This window comes from Zonotrichia leucophrys, chromosome 8, assembly GCF_028769735.1.
Source record: "Zonotrichia leucophrys gambelii isolate GWCS_2022_RI chromosome 8, RI_Zleu_2.0, whole genome shotgun sequence".
Lineage (NCBI taxonomy): Eukaryota > Metazoa > Chordata > Aves > Passeriformes > Passerellidae > Zonotrichia > Zonotrichia leucophrys.
Window position 1 is genome coordinate 24,709,954 of NC_088178.1, and position 18,354 is coordinate 24,728,307.

At 39.5% G+C, this 18,354-nt stretch overlaps 2 protein-coding genes across 5 annotated transcripts in view; both read right to left on the minus strand.

The window, feature by feature from the left end:
• The window catches only part of TTC39A (tetratricopeptide repeat domain 39A), a 44,111-nt gene extending 36,916 nt beyond the window's left edge, over positions 1–7,195 (minus strand). The window contains exon 1 of the mRNA XM_064720369.1: positions 6,949–7,195. Within this exon, the coding sequence (XP_064576439.1) occupies positions 6,949–6,983 (35 nt within the window). The 5' untranslated portion in view covers positions 6,984–7,195. The remainder of the gene's footprint in view (positions 1–6,948) is intronic.
• A 4,078-nt stretch (positions 7,196–11,273) lies between these two features.
• The window catches only part of EPS15 (epidermal growth factor receptor pathway substrate 15), a 46,952-nt gene continuing 39,871 nt past the window's right edge, over positions 11,274–18,354 (minus strand). For 2 of the 4 annotated variants that reach the window (XM_064719581.1, XM_064719582.1), the window contains exons 22-25: positions 17,806–17,882; positions 17,142–17,304; positions 14,298–14,476; positions 11,274–12,434 (exon numbers count right to left, since the gene is read on the minus strand). In XM_064719581.1, the coding sequence (XP_064575651.1) occupies positions 12,288–12,434; positions 14,298–14,476; positions 17,142–17,304; positions 17,806–17,882 (566 nt within the window). In that variant the 3' untranslated portion in view covers positions 11,274–12,287. Of the gene's footprint in view, positions 12,435–13,690; positions 13,728–14,297; positions 14,477–17,141; positions 17,305–17,805; positions 17,883–18,354 lie in introns of all 4 variants that reach the window. The other 2 variants (XM_064719583.1, XM_064719585.1) reach the window with 2 other exon arrangements.

Below are 18,354 nucleotides of genomic sequence, written 5' to 3' on the forward strand. Positions count from 1 at the left end.
TAGTTTCTCCAAGAGCATCTAATGGCAGAAATTATCTGTTTGCTAGATTACCCAAAGCAGTTCCAACAATGAAGACATACACTGCAGAAGGAAGACCCAAAAATGATAAACTAGCAGAAGACAATTCCAAGAAGATGCTCTGAATCCATTAACATACGTGATTAAATCTCTTGCTGGTTTTATGGCATCCTGTACAGAAAAGCCTGTGCTGCATTTGGTACAAAAATTACTGTAATAGATCCACAGGCTGTCCCAATAATGACTCCATTACATGTTCCTAACAGCATTGTGTACCTGGGCCACAGCAGGAGATAAAAGATATTTATTGGGTTTTTTTCCCTAGTTGGCAATAACTACTGGTTACAACCTAAAATTAACTGGCTGGTTCCATGGCAGGATCATGGGCTACTCTGAAAAGGTTTTTCATCATTCTCACTAGCTGTTTGTACAATTTCTAATTAATACTGTATTCTCCAAATAGTCCTTAAAGCCCTGTATGGTGAAGGCTCTGGCTGTCTCTGCCAAGTTCTTCAAGACTTGATTTGGCAGGTTTTTATTTGAATACCACTTCTCCAAAAACAACTGTACACTCAGACAACCTTCAGTACGCCACCTCCCCCTCCCCACATATATGTATGTTTTCTTTTAACTAAAGAAAACAACTGCAAAAACCTCAGATCTGAAATATTTCCACATTTAGGCCATTTCCCGGCTGGTTTTACAAGGTTCTTTCCTTTCTCGCTTTTGGGCAGCAGGTTTTGCAAGGACAGTCATATGGTTCTTCTTGTGGTTTTGTTATTCATGAAATCGTTGTTCTCTGCCCCAGGGAGCACGAGTGGGGTTGTTTCACAAATCACAACCACAGCATATCCTGGGAGTTGCAGCAAGAGCTGCTCTCCTTACCCTGCTGCATCCCCACTGTCTCTAGCTGGAAACAGCTCCTTGGAATATCCCAGGCAATGCCCCTTTTAATTAAGCACCAGATCCCTTCTATGTCAACAGCAGTATCAAACAAAATGAATAAGCAAAAATCAGCAAAACTAAAATCTGGAATACTAATGAACAGTAAAGCATCTTCAAAAAAAAAAAAAAGTTTTCCATTGCCAAAAGGAGAGAGACACACGATTTTTGAGCATGGGAGTTACCATATTTATGCATAATTTTATTTTACTGTCTGCATGATGTTGGCTGGTTTCTTACTATGAGTTTGCAGTGCATAAGCTTTGTGATTTGTCACTGGGTTTACAGACTTCTTCAATAAAAAAAGCATCTTGAACCTTTTACTGTGCAAAATTCTAAAATACTCAGCCTCAGTAATTATCAGAACCTTACAAAGAAAGGTAAGTCTGAGGTTTGTGCCTTTGTAGTAATGCTTTTAATAGTAATTCAAGAGCTCCTTCAGTACTGTGAACCATTAAGAGCAAGTTAAATCAGTCATATCCTAAAATATGGATGCATTTCTCTGCCAAATCTACCTTATCTGCATAAGTCAGCTGTGGTTGCATGCATGGGTAACTTCATTTGGAGGAGGAGAATAAAACACAAAGAATCAAACACCATTTAAGCTTCACCAGTGCTAACACTTCAATCAGTCACAGGTGTGGGAGCCTCCCAAAGCACATTTCAAAGGCCTCAGTTTCAGTGTTAATGAAACTTCCCTGTCTGAGCATCCAGGAGCCACTGGCAGTCACGGTGAGCTCCGGGATGGGGCCAAGGCCCCTTCACAGCTGCACATCCCACACTCACAGTGAGCCAGGCTCCACCTCAAATTTGCTATAACAGAGTCTCAGATGTCCCAGTCCTTAAATTTATTTCATCTTGTTGCAATAACAAAATAACAGCTTGAGCTGGTGCCTCTGAGGAGGGACTCTGAACAAAGGAACCCCCAGGCTTTTATCCCCTCACAGTCTAAACAGGGAAAAGTTTGGGGGTCTTCATTCCCTGCTGTGTCCCCAGGAGTTCCTCCCTGTGCCCTTTTGGTGCAAAGGCTCAGCAGTTCACATCCCATGGCACCATCACTGACACAGCATGTCCTTCCCACTGCCTCTTTTCAAAAGATACAGAAATATGGAAATTCTTGCCATGACACCATTTTCTGTTCTAATGCTGGATAACCACAGGACATCAGGAGATACCAGGGTACACCTGGGGTTACTTCCTTTAGCCTTTTCCAATTCTCCACAACATTCCTAAATCCACTACTACTTTTCTAAATAGCTGACTTTGAGCAACACTGCACTACAAGTTGTCAGCCTGAAAAAAATCTCAACATTCAAAGAAAACAAAAAGCACAACACTTGGGAAGAATTCTTTTCTTCTGCAAGTATTTCCAAACCCACATGAGATCAGAAATAATCTTGCATGAAAAGACCAAATAAGCAGTTCTCACAATAATTTGTTACTATTCAGTTTTCAGACAATACAGAAATATCTTCATAATTCAAAAGCAAATAAGTGAATGCAAGAAAATTAATTCTCCCATATCCCTTCCTGTTCTATGTGCCAAGCTGTTAATACCTCAGCATTTATCTTTCTGTGTTCCTGAACACTTTTCTGGCCCATGTCTAAGACTCCTCAGTGCTGCAGAAATGCCATTACTTCAACAACAAAGCAACTGGAAAGGTTTCAATATTCATGTTCTCCAAATATTCTGCACAGAGACACAACAGTGATACAACTCTGGAATTCATAGTATTCCAAGTTGCACATGGAGTATGACACCATTTATTTTTGAAGTTAATTCAGCTCTCAAATCACTGAGTTATTGATGCCTCAGCAATGTCAAAGGTCTTTAAAAAAGCTCTTCCATTCCAGCAAAAGCTCACAAATCAAAGGGTTGTGACAAAGCAGAGCAGTGAGCAGCACAAAGACCAGGGAACTGGCAGAGAATCGTGTTCTGCCCTTGGTCCCACCATGTTTAACTTGGACCAAGCAGGATCTAGTTTGCATCAGTTCTCATCCTGTATTTGAATGGGCAAACAGTGCAATAAATTCATTAAGATAGGTTTGTTCAGACAAATAAAATGTAGTGGTGTCATTTCTATGTTCCCTTTCCTTGTTGTGCTGCCATGACTGCTCAGAGGGTGAAATGCACCACTGTGGGTGAGCACTCCCAGGCAGAACTGCCTGCATCAGACAGAATGAAAATATATAAAAAGACACACAATCCAGTCTGGCATATTACAAAAATAAGCCCAAAGCCCTTCAACAGCACTGATCTATTGAAATGTACAAAGAAAAAGTTACCTCACACAGGATCAACACTGAAATAAAACAAATATATTCAGCATTACAGAAATTAACAGGATTGCTGCAATTAGGAGTAAATTTTCATCATAAATCACACCACAGCAATGTTTAGCAAACTTTAATAGTTCTTCTTTTTAAATTCAGATGATCTACAATCTTTGTCACTTTGAAGGTCACATGTGATTGATATCATTCCTTTTGGGGTTTCTAAGGGTCTTTAAACAACCTTATAGTACCCACTTGCTCTTTTTTCCAAGTCCTCTGACTTTTCAGTTTTCCTGCCTCTGGTCCACCTACACTTCTGACATAGTTACTCTCAAATTTTAAAGGTCTAATTCTCATCTCACTAAAATTAATGAGAAAAAAAAAATCAGCAAGAGCTGCACTAGACCATTACCATGCAATGGTATTGAGCACATTTAGGTACCCAGCAAACAAACAAAGCATGAACAAAATGCAAACTCACTCTGCTGTGGCTGGTTTGTACTTGTTTATGCTGACTTACACTTCCCTTCTTTCAGACTTCAGTGTGGTGACCAACACAGAAGGGATGAAATACACATTCTGGCCCAAAAAGGATTTTCCTGCAGTGCTTCATGTGAGTTGAAATGCTTCTTTGTTTGGTTTTATTTCATTTGATTGGGTTTGTTTCTTTGTTTTTTCTTCAATCTAAGCAAAGTCTTTTCAAAATAAATTACTCTGTAACATGTTTTGTTGCAATTCTAAAAAATGCTTTTTAAAATCATTCCACTACTGAACAGTATCTTAAGCTCCCATAGAAATAATATATAGGAATGACAAAAAATACTTCAACAAATAGGGGATTGCTGCTTTGCCTTTAATCATTGCTTTATGTGACATTACAGATTATGTTTCCCTGAGAGCTTCCAACAGCCTGAGTTTATTCTTCAGAAGTCACCTGCAAAGCATACTTCACAGCACCTTGATCACTAACAATGCCACCTTCTCTCCAATTAAGTAAAAATTCAAGCATGGCACTTCAATACACCTGTACAGTTCTTTGAGCCTGCCCACTGAATCAATACTCAAGAACAGAAAAAGAAGTTTCAGTAGAAAGTTGTCTTGGCACTCAGCATTGCCAAGGCCTTTTTGAAGAGTTATTCTTTGGCACAGTGGTTTCAAGAAGAAAATAGTTATTATTCTCTCCATTTCAGAGTGCAAAAGCAACTAAGCAAACTACCTGAGGAGAAAAAACAAAGAAAATCAAAATAAAGGATGAACTCGGATTCAGTTAGTTTGGGATCTCTCTGACAATTTTTCCCTTTCTGACAGGAAACAAGGATTGGTAAAAAGTAAGTTTTAATGCAGATGCAGTGAGAAGATTTCATGAGTTCAGGATGGCAATTTTAGTTAGAAAGAAATGTAAAATGACATCCAAATTCAGTACTGCATTCTGTTTGATATACAGCTGAGGCTCCAGCCATTGAGTCAATTATATCTGAATGACCATCCTAAGATTGAGACTTTCTTCTGACAATTGCTTTTTCACAACAGATGACCGAAAGTTTTATTATCAAGTTGAAGACAACAGCTGAAAATCCCTAAAAAGGGAGGTCATTCTTCATCATCCCTGCTCAAATATCTGTTTGCTTTTCAGTTCCAATCATTCCACTAGATCATTTTTCCTCCAACTATGATCTGATAATCTCAATCTATGTCCAAAACATACATGATACCTAAAGAAACCACAAATTCAGATCTGTGGAAACACTGCCTGGGAGCTTCATTGGGATTTTAAAGGAGTGATTTAAGTAAAATATGGGCTACAATAAGGAAATAGTAATTTTTTACCACAAACTAGCCAAAATGCTGATAGATGCTTTCCAACACTTTGTAGCACAGTACTGCAAACACCTGAATCCCTTTAGATCCCAGTGCAGTGTCACCCTGGAATGGGAGAGCTGGTTCCAGCAGATGGAGCTCCAGAAAGGCGATGAGGAGCCAGCACCGAGAGCTCCAGCAGCGTCAGTAGCACAGACTTTGGGGACAACCTGCCCCACCTGGAAAAGTCACCCAGCTCCCTCCTGCTTCTCAGTATTTCTGCACACATTGCTCCCCGTGCTCAGAACTTCCTGAAGCACAATGCAACTGCAGTCCCTCAGCCTGCTGCTACTGTCAGTGCAAACAGCACCCGGAGGTCATTTAATGCTTTCATTTAACATCATTAATACAGCCCACCTCTCCAGCCTGGAGTTAAAAAATACTTTTTAAATTGCTGGGCCATCTGTTAAAGAATTATCAGGACAGAGCATGGCAAAAAAAAAATTATATAAAGCTCTTAAAAACTACAGAATCATAGAATTCACAGGGCTGGAAAGGACTTTGAACATTATCTCATTCCAAACCTGCGCTGTGGGCAGGCACACCTTCCACTACACAAAGTTGCTCAGAGCCCCATCCAACCAGACCCTGAGCACTTCCAGGTAGGGGTTATATATATAAATACTAATAGACAGGTCATTTTCAATCATTAGCAACTGTAGCACTCTGGATTTTTAAATCCCACAGGACTTTGCTGCTTTAAATGCCACTAGACCACCTCCTTTGATCTCTGTAATAACTCTAACATTAATATCAATGCCACCAAAAAAGAACACTATTGTACAGCTTCTATAATCTAAAGTTCAGGAAATGGTTTTTCCCATCATGGTTTCTTCAGGAGAAATAAAGTCTCAGGTAAATGTTTGCTGTTTTCAACTTTAAGATAAAGGGAAAGTGTGCAGCCAGGGAGAGAGCACACCACTGCTCCAAACACCTGATGAAGAACCATGAACAGAGCCATCACCACTCTTCTAAGCAGCAAACTTCTGCAACAAATGCACTTGTAAAAGCTTCTACTCCTGCACAGACGATTATAAATGTCTTATGTCAAACACAGAATCCACAAGCCGACCTTTAACGCAGCCATGTCTACAATTTAACACGCCGTCATCACGGGGGAAGAATGTTATTTGCAGACTGATTCAGCTTTGAAGAAACAATGGAAGTTTATGTATTTTAGGGGCAGTGGGAATGCACACCTGGAATGGAGAAAGTTATCCACCTGCAGCTCGTTCTTGAGGGTGAGCAAGAAGGTAAAGAAGGTATTGAGTTACAGGGTAAAGAACAGCCCTTCGCTGTCAAGGTGTGTTGCAAGCTGCACAAACAGGAGCTCAAGCAAAAGGACCTGGTCTTCCACAGACATGACACGCTCTTCAGCAGCCCTTTGAAGCCCAAAGGCAATTTGCATATAACTACTGAAGGGCTGCTGCGCAGGTATGTAATCAGCTCAAGCTAATGCTCTCATCTAAGAAAAAAGAAAACCCCCTCAAAGTGCAAGAGCCAGTTTGTGCCTGCTCAGCCGGCACAGGTGGGCACAGCGGGGTCAGCCCGGTGGCCGGAGCGGTCCGCGGGGTGGCCCGGTCCCGGCCCGGTCGGTCCCGGCCTGGGCAGCCCTTGCCCACGGGCCGCAGGCGGCTCCGGCCCCAGCCCCGAGCAGGGACCCGGGGGCCCGACCTGCCCTCAGGGGCCGCAGCGCCCGGAACCCCACCGCCCTCACACCCCTCACACCGTCCCGCGGCCGGACCCTCCGCTCCGGCCGCTCCTCCCGCCCGGGCCGGAGCATCCCCAGAGCCCGGTGAGGCGGCGCTGTCCCCGGAGACCCCCGGCCCGGCCCCCCGGCCCGCCCCAGCCGCGTACCGAGCACCGGCGCTGCCGGCCGGCTGGGCGTCCATGGAGGCGTCGCGACGGGCAGCGGCTGAGGAGGGCAAGGCGGGAGGGCGGCGGGCACGGCTGGCGCTGCTGCTGCTGCTGCTGCTCCCCGGCGGCCGCCGCAGCCCGCTCGCATGGTGTGTGTGGAGCGGCGGCAGCCGGAGCCTCGGCGCATGTTCGGGCAGGGCCGGGCCGGGCCGGGCCGGGCGGAGGGGCCGCCCCCGCAGGTGAGCGGCTGCGGCAGCGCCCGCCCTCCGCCGGCGGCAGGGATGGGATGGGATGGTAATGGGGATGGGAGGGCACCGGGGGAATGCGGTGCTGCCCTGGGGTTACGGTCCCACCGCAGCGCTCGGGCGGGACCCGGGCGTGTCGCTGCGCACCGGGAACGGCCCAGAGGAACGCGGGCATCGCTTGCGTGTGCTGGAATTGAGAGTCGTTAATTCCTCTCGAGAAAAAGCATGAGGAAAACATAATTCATATTTCGCCAGGTTTTCAATTAGCTGCACTCTGCAGCTGCTGCCAAGGCAGGGTTTGCCAGGGTACAGCTGTCTACCCCCAGCGAGTTGCATCACAGGAGTAACACCCCACAGGGCTCAGACATCAGAGGGAACAAGTTATGACCAAATCACATAAATAATTAGATCTAACTAATTAAATTCTTTCATTTGCTCATTAACATAAAAATAATAAACAAAACAAATATTTACAATTTTAACTTGCCTCTTCCATTAAAGAAAACCAAACCCACTGAAATTGCAAATAGAATATGCAATACTAAAAAAAAAATTGCATTACTTTGGCCATTATTTATGTTATAGTCGTATCAATTACGCAGCTTCAGGGTTACGGGGATAACAGTTCAGAAGAGATTAACAAAAGAAAGGAGCCTGTGCAAGGAAATGAACAAGGCAAAGGAAGGCAAAGGTATACACGGCCGAGGGAGTGGCAGGACAAACAGAAGGACTGGGTTGACATAAAGAAACAATGGGCACATTACCGGGAACAGTGGGTGTATAAGGTTAAAAAAAGAAGGAATTTATTAGCTGCACACCGACAATGCGGCTCGTGACGTGAGGAACAAGGGGTGGGTGGCAGGACGGGCTCACGCTCCAGCTGCTCCCAGGGCAGAGGCAGACACCCAGGGACTGAAGGATGATTCCCTTTCTGACACCAGCCAACAAGTCATGATTGTCTCCACTAAATCAAGCGTTTTAGCTCAGTGAGGGATAGCAAAAAGAGTTGTGACAAGCACCTTCCCGTGCTTTCTTTGCCAGAAGAACTGCTTTGGTACAAATGCAAGCCCACGTTTTCCAGAATAAAACACCTGTTTACATAAATTCCATTTTCTGGATTGTGAGGCTCATACATTCCAGCTCCCAGCATTCACAATGAGGCCAGACTTCCTGTGCAGTTCTGCACTTCAGCCCATTGTCAGTAGCCAGTCACAGCTAACTTAAATAACATTTTTATTAATAAAAACACCAAAATATACTCTAAATTGCTTTTTACAACTTTTAGAATTAGATGTTGTATTAGTAGTATTAATAGTATAGTATATTTTGTTAATTAATAGTATCGTATATTTGAGAACAGCTCTGCTTTGAATATCTGACAGTAAAATAAAATAAATATTTTAAGTTAAATGGATAGCATATTAAAGAAAATTAGAGAATTTAAATATATGAGTTTAACATTCAACAAGTACTTTACCTTTTTCAGGATTCAGGGTCAGTGATTTGAACCTCTACTGAGTTAGTTATTCAGTAAAAATTATTACTGAATGTGGGCCCAAAATGAGATTCACACTCCAAAATCCTCAGAAATGTTTGGAACTCAAGGACCCTAATTTTAAAAATAAGGAGGTTAAGTAAGTATTTAAAAAATTCTACAAGAATTTTACTTAAAAACCCACTGAGTCTTTTAAAATTACTTTTTTCTTTGTAAGTGACCACACCTGTTCATGTAGCATCTCAGGAGAGACTGCATTCTATGGAAAACCATCCTAAAGACCTTCTGGCTTTGAATACAAACATTTCAGTGCTAGTCTCAAGAGAATAAAGAGTAATTCTGGCCACACAGGAAAATCAGTCTGTGTGGATCAGACTGAGTCTGGCACATGCAAACCTGAGAGAGCTGACAACTTGCAGTGTTACAGGATCACTTGCCAGGACAGACCTCTGAAGTCAAAAGCAAGAATTTCTCCCTGTATTATCAGCAAAATAAACCCTCAAACATCTTGAATAAAACAGCACTTCTGTTAAATACTTTATTTATTTCCAGTTATTTGTATAGGACTGCAACTGTCTGCTTACACCAACAGAGAAAACAGCTCATAACTTCGATCCTATCGACAGGATACAAAAGTAAAATGGGACAAAATTCCTTTTACTCTGCACAAGGTTGTGTTTCCAGATTAGAGCAGTTATGTAATAACTGTGAGACCTGTTATCACTTACAGAACAGGAAATGGCTTCGCATTAAGTGGTTTGTCCATACTCACTTATTAAATCAGCAAGAGATAACCAGAAACAACATCCTGACCTGCTGAACACACATCCAAACAATGCAGCATTTTCCCCCTCTATCACCTGCTCTAAAAACTAATGCTCTTCGTTTTCAGTTAAAATCTAAAGTCCAGGCAGCTCCAGATGTCTCCATTTTGGCACCACAGGAATTCTGAAGTATTCTGAGCAAGGAATGGGAATGCAGCTGTTGTTATTGACGTATGTTTTGCTACTCCTCATTTCTTTAAAGAGCTTGTGGATAAAAATTCCTTCTGTTTCAGGGTATTACTGACTGATGGCTTGTCAGCTGCGGAATTACAAGTTCCTTCCCACCTTTTCTGGGATAACATTATGCTTTCTTCCCTCCCTTCCTCTTTATTTCTGTGCCTTTTCTAATTTAAGCCTCAGAGGTCCCTGCAAACACAATTCTGCAGAGAATTCAAGAGTTCAATAACATTAACATGGGCAACTAAACTCCACTCTGCCTACCACAAAAGATCAAAAAAGATCTTTCATTAAGGAAAACCACTGTTTTCTTTCTTCTTATAAGAAAAAATGGAGGCCTCTGAAAGCCAATCTTCCTGTTCACTCTGTTAACAATGAATTAATTTCAAATGTATTCACTGACATGATATAGAATTCCATAAGAAGAAAATAGGACTTTGGTTGCAATATTTTGAACAAATATGTTACTTTCCCAACCTTACCCTCTGTTATCTGAACCTGGTATCATCTAAATTACCATTCTGTCAGTATTGTAAACACAAAACCATGAGTTTGCACACAATGACTTAGAAGATTCAAGCTAAAGAACAATTAAAACACTCCAATACTGAAGTCATAAATTTACTAAATATTCAAATTCTGAAACAGCCAATTAAAACTTAGGTAGGTAAATGAAACTGTTGAGAAGTTACTGAGGAAATAACACAAGACAACACAATTCTGGCACTGGATCCTGCTCCTGTGAAGGTGACCCATGGCAGGTGTGAAGGCCTTCACACAATGCTTCACATTCACAGCACCCTCTTGAAAAAACAGGCAAACAGCTCACATTTATGTACTTAAACTTTATTTCTTCATAATTACAGGCTATTGTTAGAATTTTTAAACAAAAGGGAAGTCTATAAATAGAGGCTAATCCCACCTGAACAAGTTGTTTAAAAAAAAAAAAAACCAACAAAACAAACAGTTAAAACTTCATAAAGTAATGCCATTTAGCTCACAGCAGTGGTTTGTTGGTAGTCTGAGTAAAAGTCCTATAGTCAGAGTCAGTAACATGAAATGTAACACCAAATGACTCAAAACTTTAAATCCCATAAAGGAAAGCAGGAATATATATATATAATATATACATATAATATTGTGTTGGTCCACTGAGTATACATTTTTAACAAAAGATAAGAAACTATGTAATCCAGTTAAGCATATGATTTGCAAGATTAGTGTACACTCATTACAAAGATGTATAAGATAAGTTATAACTATTTAATACTTGCAAAATTTTAAGTTACTTTTTTTTGAGCAGGTGTTCAAATGCTCATCTCCCAGTGCAAAAGAAAAACCATCCCAGTCAGGTTACTCATTTTTTCTTGAAAAATTGAAAACCCCCTCAAACTCGTGCAACAGCAGCATTGACAGGTAATGGGAAGAGCTTAAATATACTGAAGTGTGGCTGAGTTCTCCCCCTTTGCCCCAGTGCTTTGTGTTGAAACACTTCCATTTCCTCAAAAGAAATACCACAGGTTAAAAGTGCAAGAAAAAAACCCCTTCTAGATGTTTATGCTGCTGCCATCCATTTTTCTTAGATAGGGCACAAGATTCTTGTTTTTTGGAATTATTTTAATGAAACTGATTTTCCAAATAGAATTCATTCAAAATGAACAATAAGTTATTTTCATTAAGTTATTTTCATTAACATTCTATCAATCCTACTCTGACTCAGTGACCATTCAGAAATCATTCAGTTTAAGGTGCAACTATCAGTTGGCATTCAATAAATTACATATACAGAAAACAACTGTGGTTAAAAAAAATAGAAATCAGACTACCTGTTTTTTTCTTTCTATTTTCAATCCTATTTCAAATGGAACTCATTAGCTTGCCAGTTCAGCTGCATATTTCACAGGCAAATGTGGCTCAAATAGCAGTGGGGTCTCACAATTTGACAGTCACCTTAGCCAACAGCAAATGCACATGAATTTTCAGTTTAATTTGCTTTATAAAACAAAATAACAGGTCTGTCTTAAAACCTATGATCATGCAGGAAAAGCAACAAATGTTTCAGAAAGACACACTCTTTCTGATGGAGATTTCATGAAGATTATGTTAAACCCAACATAAAATCTTCAATGAGGAGAAAAAGAATCTATATGCATACATATAAAATAAAGCACTCTCCAACTCTGGCATTACTAAAACCCCTTCAGAAGAAGAAAAGGTTTCCAGTGACTAACTGCTTGATGGGAGACAGTCAGCCTTGACAGAATAATTGCTGTGTTCACTTTATGCTCAATTACCAACTGCTGATAGATTACAGTCAAACCCCAATCTCTCTAACTGCATTTTAAACTGATTTGCTTTCAGCTGGGAAAAGTACTTTGCTCTCCTGAAAACTTGAGAGAAATTGAATGCTAAACTTAACAATTATTCAAACAATAACCAAAAGGATTAAATTTAGCAGAAACATTCACATCACTTTCAGAAATTTAAAACCTTTCATAGTTTCTTGTATATATGCATTTTCTGATTAACATTTAAATAGGTTAGGTACTCAGGAAAAGGGACAAAACAGTTTACATCAGATTAATCTTATTCTAGACTTCATGCTTCTGATATTTCAGATTTACTGAGTGCAATAGCCAGTTCCAAGTCTTCTTGCTCTTGCTGTTTTAGTCTTGCCAATCTTTCTTTTTCTTCTCTCTCACTTTCTCTCTTAGCCCATTCAATCATGTCTTCCTCAGTAGAATACTGCAAGTTTAAAAGACAAAATAATACAGATTAATAATACAGTGATAATTATTACTGTCCAAACAGTCAGTTTAAGGCACAATTAGTTTTTCAATAATTGTACATATTCTAGTCTTCAAATATTACTTGTTTTGTAATTGTAATAGACTATATTGGATTAGTCTAAGGTTTAACTACTAAGAAGTGCACTGAAACCATCAAAAGGATGTATTTTAATGAAATATGCCATGTTTCAAATTTCAGTATTAAGTTTCTAAAACGTTACTGAGCAGAAAGTGCTATAATTTAAATACAGTTTTATTTGGTTAAATACCAGTCCATACAAGAAAACCTTTGAATAAATCAGGAGAACATTTTGCAAAGCACACTCCTATTCACACTGTAGGCTGTCCTGATTTATCCTGCTTTCATTAGGGATGACTTTTCCAGGAGAAAATGATTGCAAAAATTTAGCTGTAGACTGACTGTTTCTGAATGTGCAGATGACAAATATTGCTGCCAAGAAGCAGCAAAATGATAAGGGTAACTGTGGAGTTAGAAAGCTGGTAGTAATACAGAGAAAGGTCAGCATGATATTAGAGAGAAAAAAAGAACAGATTATTTCCATGTATATTGATGAGAACTGATTGTGAACTAAATACCTCTGGTACAATGATTATAAATCAGAGAGAGCTAAGGGTATTATCTTAAATAAAACACAAAAGATTATGCTAAAGTGTCTTCCTAGCAAACATGCAGAAAAATGAAGAGGTAGGTGAAGCCCCTGTCCTCACAGATGTCCCAGCATTAACTGAAAGGGTTAGAGGTTAGAGACTCCAGATCTCTGCCCTGAGCTGCTTCTTGGGGAAATAAAAGCAGAAACACCTCAGTTTTCTCCATGGTGCACTCAGTATTTTCAGTAACTGCAGCTGGAAAATAACACTATTTCCTTCACAAAGACAATAAACATTTTTGCCACTCCTCTCAAAGTGGCTTCTCAGTCTCCCTGACTGCTGCCACGGATGGATAACCACATTTCAGAAGTTACCATGCTCCAAGACACACCAACCAGTGCAAGCCTACTTTGAGAGCCTGACAATCCTTAGTTTACTTCAATCAAGCATGGAGCTTATTAGGCCTGAACAGAGAGAGCAGTATGGTCAAGATACTGTAAATGCAAATTGCATTTAACAGGATTGAAAGTGAGATGATGCCTTTCAAAACTTCTACTTGCAAAAGCTCAAAAGAAAAAAAATAATATATAGGCATGCACAAACCTTTAGATTTGCTTCTACTGCTTGGACACCACGACTTCTATGAAATGAATTCTGGTTATAAAGAGACACTTACTATTTTACTTCATTGTGCATAAATCTGGAATTTACTAACCATTCAAAACTCATCAAATTATATTTCATTAACATACACTGTTATGAGGCTGTTTATCAGTATTTCAGTACATTAAAATTATGACCAAACAGTTCAGTGGCAGTTAAATTAAAATCACATTTTGGTTTATTTTTAATTGGGTAGTTAACAGTGTGCTTGTTATAGATTTGTAATTTAAATCTGCTGCACACATTGATAAAATGGATAATCCCTAGAACATAGATATTTTTGAAATCCTCTCCTCTAAAAGCTAGAAGGCCTCTATGAGAAAAGGCATAAAACCAATGCAATTTAAACATTAACTACAACATTTTGCAGCATTTTGTTTTAGGACAGCCTCAGCTGTAAACTAAATGTAAACACTGTTTTAACTAGAAGCAATATCCCTTGTGTACATGGGATTTGTTTTAATAATTTAAATTAGACTGAAGACTTCAGTGTGAACATTTCAAAGCTGCTGTTATACTGAAACAAATGTAAAAAGTGTTTACTCACAGTACTGAAGTTTGCAAAATTGTTGGGGTCAGCCTCTTTACTGATGCTGGTGGGAGCAAATGGATCACAGAATAGATCTGCTTCTTGTTCTTTGGGCATGTCTGGGGTGGGGAAAGGCTGAAATGGGTCGCTCGACTTAAAGGAATCTGAAGAGTCTATTTGATTGATAGGTCTTTTCCCTTAGATTAAAATGAATTTAAAATGAATTTCAGATAGCAGGTAATAACATGCCACAACTAGTAAAAAAAAACCCATTCAAAAGCTACTTAGAATGCAACCACTTCCCACAAACTAGTGGTGCTGTAGTTTCAGGGGAAGGGTTGCCAATTTAAAAAATGAGGGTACAGCCCACACTTTCTGAAAGGGTAATCAGGTAAAAAGGAACACATGTATGTTAATGAGTCAGGAACCCAGTTATATATAAATTAACTGTTTTGGAAAGAGAATTTCTAACAGTTCTGAGCACCTATTCTGTCAGCACAGTATTGTTTTCTGGTTATCAGCTATCTTTGATCATTCCAGCAAGGCTCTTTTATTATTTCTTTGGATCAAGTTAGCACAATTTTCTTCAGAGAGCAGAAATACATTACATTTATAAGTTTTCAAAACACCATGTCCTCTCCCTATGCTAAGACCAGGAATTTCTGCAGTTTAAAACAAGGAGGATGATAACAAGCAATCACAGGCTGAGCTGCTTTGTTAATTCTTGCCTAAGAAGCTGCAAATAAACAGAACCAGGGACAAACCCCTACTTATTCTGTCGGGGTTTTTTCAGCTTAACCCCAGTCAACTTTCAACAGCATTGAGGACATTAACCCAATGACTTCCAAGAAGAGCTGAGCTGAATTTCACCCCACCACTCCCTCTGTAGGTTACTGTTTACACAAGAGGTTTCAGTGCAGTTTCCTGAATTCTGTGGTTCCACACTTGCAGTGGCTGTATTTTAGAACTCGCTTCTGTTTCCATTTCAGATTAAAACTACAGAATTGAGCAAAGATGCTTATTAATTCACATAAAATTTTTGAAAATTAACCTAAAATTACTTCATAAGAGGAAAAGAAATTCTCATCTGGCAATGATTTAGAGATTTGGAGAACATCCCCTGGGAAACATATGATTTACTTAGACATTTCCCAGCTAACCCTGCCATCTCTCTCACTGATGATGTTGTATCCATGTATCACTGATGCTACTGTGCTGCCCCATCCCTGGAAGTGTTCAAGGCCAGCCTGGATGGGACTTTGAGCCACCTGCTCTGGAGAAGGGGCTTGGAACTGAATGATCTTTAAGGTCCCCTATAGCCCAAACCATTCTATGATTTTACAGTTCTGTTATTCACAAATAATGCCTGCCTATTTCTTGAAAAATGTGGGACAAGCATCTCCAAATGACAACCAGGGAATTTTATTTCTGCATGGGAAGGGTTAATAGCTGTAAGAATACAAAATACACAATCACCAAATCTTCCCCAAAATCAAAAAATGGGAATGTTTATCAGTATCTAGAGAAGCAACAGAATTCAGAGGCAATAGCCCTTCTACACACTTTCCAGTAGAGAGAAGAACTACAAGAAAGATTTTCGGTATTTCATTGAAAAAGCATTCCATTGTTTCAAATCAAACCCAGGAAGTAATTAGAAGTAATTATATTTAAGTAAACAGATTTTATTTCCATTAGGAAAATAATTAATTGGGAATGGTTATCAAGATAATCACATGTTTAGTGTGCATATCAAAACCACCTATTTTTTTCCCAATTATCTGTTGCTGAGGAAGCTGCTGCTCCAGCCCTAGAAGCTTGCCTTCCAAAAGTGCACCATGTCACAGCCACTCCCATAGAATCAAGTCAGAAATCCTTTTTATGTTTAAATAAGGACCAACATCAAACATTCAAATTATCACCACTTGCCATGTCAGCTGTTTTAATATTATTTACTATGGAAATGATGACTTGCAAGGCATTAGCATGAACCAGATCTCACACCAACATTAAAAATCAAACAGCTGAGTTTAAACTTCAGTATGAGCATTCCTGTATCTACTGTGCTCCCTTTCTTTTGAGGAAAAGATGAATACACGTTTAACTTTCATGCCAGTTTCTCAAAACACCTTAAAACTCATCCCCTTAGTGTAACAGTGAAACAAATGATGCAGTAGAATTTTTAAAGACAATGAAACAGAGGACAGAAAATTTTAAAGGAATATTAGATTCTCCTATGTTTGCAAAACCAAATTGAGAGTGAGGAGCCTGTTGTAATATGGCCTTGCTGCAAGCACAAGAAGGTGCTGTTATGCATGATAATCATGACCTTTTCTGGAAAGCAGAGTGGTTTGTGCCATGGAACATCCCAGAAACTCCTCTGTCACTGAGGAGAAAACAGCCCAGGGAACTTGGCTTTATTACTGTTACTGCCACAGACCTCTGGCAAGGCCACCTAGAAAAAGTTAACCTGAAAATCTACGCCAGTTCTTTAACCCTATTTAATTCATTTTCCATTAAAGCCATCTGTGTTTGCAATGTACAAAGCACACTAAATTCTCACTTTAAGCATAATTTAATTCAAGATTCACAGTGTAGCACATTAGCAACCATTTAACTTGCAGCTATGCTGTGTTCTTGCACACACTTTTAACAAGTCTTTTTTCCTGTTTTCTAAATCCTTTGTGTCTTCAAACTCTGATCCCAAACACCATGCAAAACTTTCAGGAAACAATCAGGAACGGACTTGTTTCACATCTTGCTCGTTTATTTTAAATTGAGACCCTTTACCCTCCCCTCATGATTCCTGTCCCTCTGCCAACGTGAAGCAGCTGATTGTGAGCACATCTCAGTGCCAGCTCTTACCAGGTGGTGGAGGACAGGGCCTGGTGGGAGTTCCTGTCTTAGGGGGCAGTGCAGGAGGAACATCCTCATTTTTAGCTGGTGCTTCCTCAAACAAGTTTTTAGTTATGGTGACACTGCTGACAGAGCCTGATGTGGAAGAGCTAAAGGGATCCTCATTGTTGGCCTTCAAAAAACAAAACAGCAACACACACATTTTCAGTGCAGTGCTACCAGATATTCTCTTCAATAATACAGTATTAAATCAGAACTGAAAGTTTGGACTAAGGCTAAAGAAAATACTTTTGTTTGTTTTTACAAATATCCACATACTCCAGAAGATTGAACAGCAAGAAAAATCAGGAACAGTTACTGTGTATAACACTATAAAGTTGAAAGCAGTTAATCATGCAAAAGTAATACTTTTGCTGCTAAAATCAGCAAATTCACAAATAAATAAATAAATTATAGCATCACTGGAAATAGAGAGAAAACACTTATCAAGCCAAAAAGATTACATTGCATTCTTCACAGAATTTCAGAACAATTTGCTATCAAAACCTCTTTTTCGAGCAAATCAGCCATTATAAATGTTTAGTAGTGGCAAAACTGTAATGAAACTGAGTAAGCTTTGCCTTGTCACTGCAGTTTCATGGATTTTCTGTGAGCAGCAGCAGCTCCACATTACCTTGGACAGCGTGCTGAAGTCAGCAAAGCCACCTTCAAAGGATTCACTTCCAAACAGGGAGGCAAAGGGGTCTGTAGCTAAATACACAAATCAAGCCAAGAATAAAATTAAAACTTAAAAAAAACAGACTGAAAAGAAAAATTCCCACTACTATTACTACTAAATGGCAACTATTACATATTTTGCAACTTAAAGTAATTCAAGTGAAGTATTTTATGTGATGAGCACTTCAAAATTATTAAGTAACTTTTTCAAAAACTCTAAGTGTCAACTTCCAATTAGGAACAATAAATGTCCTGAACAAGAAATAATTCAAAAGAAATACTGGTAAGTTTTCCTACATAAAAAAATATTAAATTCCACTGTAAGTATCAAATAAGCATACTACTGGAAATGTTCTACTGGGATACATGTATGTATACACACAGAGGTGTTTTTTGTGTGCATACACCCATACATATACAGACATTATGTGTGTGTATGTATATATATGAACATGAACCAGAGCTCTTTTCTGACTGCAGACCCCCTTGTGGAATCAAGTACCTG